At 45.1% G+C, this 4,372-nt stretch overlaps 1 protein-coding gene and 1 long non-coding RNA gene across 2 annotated transcripts in view; one reads left to right on the top strand and one right to left on the bottom strand.

The window, feature by feature from the left end:
• Nucleotides 1–4,372, bottom strand: part of Wwp2 (WW domain containing E3 ubiquitin protein ligase 2) — a 125,362-nt gene that overhangs the window by 102,018 nt on the left and 18,972 nt on the right. Inside the window, exons 3-4 of the mRNA XM_031341345.1 lie at nucleotides 2,484–2,631; nucleotides 2,068–2,189 (exon numbers count right to left, since the gene is read on the bottom strand). Of these exons, the coding sequence (XP_031197205.1) occupies nucleotides 2,068–2,189; nucleotides 2,484–2,631 (270 nt within the window). The remainder of the gene's footprint in view (nucleotides 1–2,067; nucleotides 2,190–2,483; nucleotides 2,632–4,372) is intronic.
• Nucleotides 2,539–4,372, top strand: part of LOC116070127 — an 18,889-nt gene continuing 17,055 nt past the window's right edge. Inside the window, exon 1 of the long non-coding RNA XR_004110284.1 lies at nucleotides 2,539–2,653. This is a non-coding gene — a long non-coding RNA (uncharacterized LOC116070127). The remainder of the gene's footprint in view (nucleotides 2,654–4,372) is intronic.

The raw sequence follows: 4,372 nt of genomic DNA, 5'->3' as shown, positions 1-4,372 counted from the left end.
AAAAAAAAAAAAAAAAAAAAGATGTATTTATTTATTTTATGTATATAAGTACATCACAGCTGTCTTCAGACACACCAGAAGAGGGCATCAGATCCCATTACAGATGGTTGTGAGCCACCAAGTGATTGCTGGGAATTGAATTCAAGACCTCTGGAAGAGCAACTGCTCTTTAACTGCGAATCCATCTCTCTAGCCCCTGTTTTTTGGTTTTTGAGACACCAGGATGGCCTCAAACTGACAGACTCACCTGCCTCTGCCTCCTAAGTGCTGGGATTAAAGGGCTTGCCACCACTGTCCAGCATAGTTATTTTTATAGCCATAAGGTGAAGGATGGGGTTCACAAGATGTCTCTGTGGGTAAAAGCACTTACTATACAAGCCTGAGAACCAAGTTCAATCCCATGTAAAGTTGGAAGGAGAAAAGTGAATCCACAAAATTGTCTTCTAACTTCTATACATGAGTTGTGGAAGGCGCGCACACACACACACACACACACACACACACACACACACACACACATATACATACACACAAATAATAAAATAGACTTTTAAAGCACTCTAAAAAAATGGAGTATGTTATTGCCCCTGTGAGTGCAGCTCCTCAGAAGAGCATCTACCTAGTGTGCCCATGTTCCTGGTTCTATGTTGGCACCACAAAAATAAACTGGAATCAAGCCAAAGTCTGCCACCTGCACAGATGAGAGAAGAAAAGCAAGGTTGTACTGGCGCTGCACATTTCTTAAAGACAGTGAACTTTTAAAAGCTTTAATTCGGCCGGGCAGTGGTGGCACACGCCTTTGATCCCAGCACTTGGGAGGCAGAGGCAGGTGGATTTCTGAGTTCAAGGCCAGCCTGGTCTATAGAGTGAATTCCAGGACAGCCGGGGCTACACAGAGAAACCCTATCTCGAAAAACAAAAACAAAAACAAAAAACAAACAAACAAACAAAAAAAGCTTTAATTCTGTGTATGTGTTTGTTTGTATGTACATGTATGTATGTACATACATGTATGTATGTATGTATGTATGTATGTATGTACATTAATACTCGATTAAATCTCCAGCACCACATAAGAAGTAGGCATGGTGCACACACCTATAATGCCCACCCAGGGGAGGCAAATGGGATGACCTTAGGGGCCTGCTGGCCAGCAGCCTAACATACTTGGTGAGCTCCATGTCTCAAAAAACAAAAACATAGTTGATGGCTATGACCTGAGAAATGACACTTGTGATTGACCTCTGGCGACCACGTGTATGCATGCACATGAGCACACACATACATTCATACATACATACCTATACACATATAACACATACATAAAAAAGGCCAACTCAAATGACAAAACTAAGACAGAGGCATGTCCCTGGTCCTAAACAATCTTCCACCATCTTGCTGTATGTTCCTTGGAAAGGATCAGAGCATAGGAGGAGCATAGGAGGGTTCTCCTAAGCAGCCCAGCAACAACACTGCCTCAACACTTCTCACCCCAGTGTCTCACTTAGACTAAGTCTACTTTCAAAAATATTTTCTCCACAGTAGGAGAAAAAGGAGCCTTTCTTTCCACAGCAGCCGGCTGCCACATATGGTACTGCACTGAACAGAGGCTTTATGAGGAAGGGTCTACAGCTACAGGCGTGGGTTATGCCACTGGCCACAAACAGCAAGGAACAGACCTGAGGATTTCTATATCCAGCCAGCAGAGGTGCCTGAGATAATTCCGATGGAGCTGCTGTCACACCTCTAGGGGACACAGGGCATCTTCTGTATTCCTATCCCAAACCCAGAACTCACACTCACATGCACACAGCTCCTTTGTTCTGTTTCAGAGCTCAGACAAGAAAAGGTTTCTTGATTTCAGCAGGAGATATTCAATATATAGTATGTCTCCTGAGTGAGAAAGTAGGTAGGACAGCCTCCATCCCTGAGGAAGAATCAGGGGACATAGCATCCTACAGCCCTAGACCAAGCATGCTAACCTCTGCCTTCCTCAGACTCCAGCCACTATGGCCAACCCCAGGACTGGTCGCATAGCCTCCCTGACTAGAGGTGAATCATACATACTTTTGCCGCCATTGTTCTTCAGGACATTGGAGAGGTTGACAGAGGCAGTGCCCAGTAGTTCATTCCTCAAGGTATGACAGCTCCAGACCTTCAGATCTAAATGACTCTGGGCTGTGACATTCCTGGAAAACAAATAAATGATTCATCACAGCCCTGCAGATGAGCCAGTCACCCCTTTAACATGAACAGACTGCTAAAAGCTACACTGCTGACATCTTACAGGGGACAAAACAGTAAGACAGTCACATACACACCTCACATGCTGGCCTGTAACCCCTAGCTAATAATGAGTGCTCTGTGAGCTCAATGACATACAAACACCTAAGGAGGAGCATCATGGGGGCCAAGGGCAGTGGAGTCTGCCACCCCAACCTTCTCTCTCCCCGTTTCCTGCATCCTAAAAGTGACAGCCTTACAGAACGATGATTTCATTCCAGAGAAGCTCAGAGCTCCCGATGCGCTTCCCGGTCTTCTTGGTCTCGCTGAGGAGTCCATCCACTGCCACCTCCACATAGGAGTTGATTCTGGGCTGGCGGTTGTGCACCTTGGGCTTTGCTGACACCACTGGATGAGACAGAAAGAAAAGGTAGATGAGTTAAAGAACTCCCATATGACCCTTGGGACAGATGGTCTGGCTCCTTTTGGTTATTTCCTCTTAAAAGATTTTTTTTGTTTGGTTTGGTTTGGTTTGTTCTCTTTTAAAAACAAAACTTTTGAAAAATGACATGGTGATAGCTCTGTCAGGACAACGTTTGCTGTGCATGCCTGACAACCTCATTTTCAACCCAGCTCCACATAAAAGGCCAGTGCCTAAGGAATGATACCCAAGGTTGAACACTGACCAAAAACATCATGTGCACACAAACATGTGTACAAAATAAATGTTTTACGCTGGGCAGTGGTAGCACACGCCTCTAATCCCAGCACTTGGGAGGCAGAGGGAGGCGGATTTCTGAGTTCGAGGCCAGCCTGGTCTACAGAGTGAGTTCCAGAACAGCCAGGGCTACACAGAGAAACCCTGTCTCAAAAAAAAAATAATAATAAAATAAAAATAAATAAATAAATGTTTTAGAACAAGTAAAAAGGGTTATAAACAAAACAAAGAAGAAACAAAAAGCATGAGTGTACAAACCAGTATGAACTATAAAGGGAGAAAGATCACTCCCAACCCAAAAGCACACGAGATAGCAAAGTGCTTTGCCCACTGACCTGCACCCCAGTCCCCCCAAATCAACTTTTTTTAAGATTTATTTATTTATTATATGTAAGTATACTGTAACTGTCTTCAGACACACAGAAGAGTGTATCAGATCCCATTATGGATGGCTGTGAGCCACCATGTGGTTGCTGGGATTTGAAGTCAGAACCTTCGGAATAGCAGTCAGTGCTCTTAACCACTGAGCCATCTCTCCAGCCCCCCAAATCAACTTTTAAATGATTGTCACAGAGTCCACTGCATGGCTGTGCTAACTTTTTACATTGTTGATATGACTGCTTACAGTTCTTTGCTGTGGAACAGTTAGCATAAATGCAGCTCCTCAGAGCAGCTGAGCCTCCTTTAAGGTTTGAGAGCGTAGGGGTTCTGGAAGCCCTCAGGGACTCCCTTCACTGCCTCTGAGTATCTCCATTTGGCCACAATGGAGTGCTGTTTCCTCACTTTTGGCAAACCATTTTTTTAAAAATAAAATCAATCACTAAGACTCAACCAACAGTTACCACAGACACATCATATGGAGCCCCACAACTCATGAAGCAGAAACATACTGTCTCCCTGACTGTACCCAGGAGGAAACAGGCTTGAGAAGAGAGGTCACTAAGGCTGGGATGGGGACATATGCCTGCAATCCCAGCAGCTGAGGAAGAACAGGAGGAGTGCTGCAAGGTTAAGGCCGGCCTGGTCTACACCAGGCGTTCCAGGCCCGTCAGAGCTAGTCTCAAAAATCAAAACAAAAAAAGCCAGGCAAAGTCACTCATGACCATAATCCCACTGACTGGAGAGGCTGAAATAAGAGAATCACCTGGACTACAGAGTGAGTTCTAGGTCAACCTGGACCAGAGTGTATGGGGGAGGGAGGTTCACTTCTCCAGTTATATAAAAGAGGGAGCTATGAACCAGCTTGTGCCCCAGCAATCTGACTCCATCCCAGCTGTATACCATTCCTGGGCTCTGCTTATCTTCTCTGCTGCTTTTCTTCGTGTAGCAGTAAGGCTGAACATACTCCATGGTGATCAGCCACTTGTACTGCTTGTTTTGTTTACAGCCCTCATGTGTGGCTCTCTGTCGGTCTAACTGGCTCTCTCTCCC

Source organism: Mastomys coucha, unplaced genomic scaffold, assembly GCF_008632895.1.
Source record: "Mastomys coucha isolate ucsf_1 unplaced genomic scaffold, UCSF_Mcou_1 pScaffold22, whole genome shotgun sequence".
In the NCBI taxonomy this organism is placed as follows: domain Eukaryota; kingdom Metazoa; phylum Chordata; class Mammalia; order Rodentia; family Muridae; genus Mastomys; species Mastomys coucha.
Note: the sequence above shows the minus strand (reverse complement) of the source record. Positions and strands in the feature narration are given on the sequence as shown.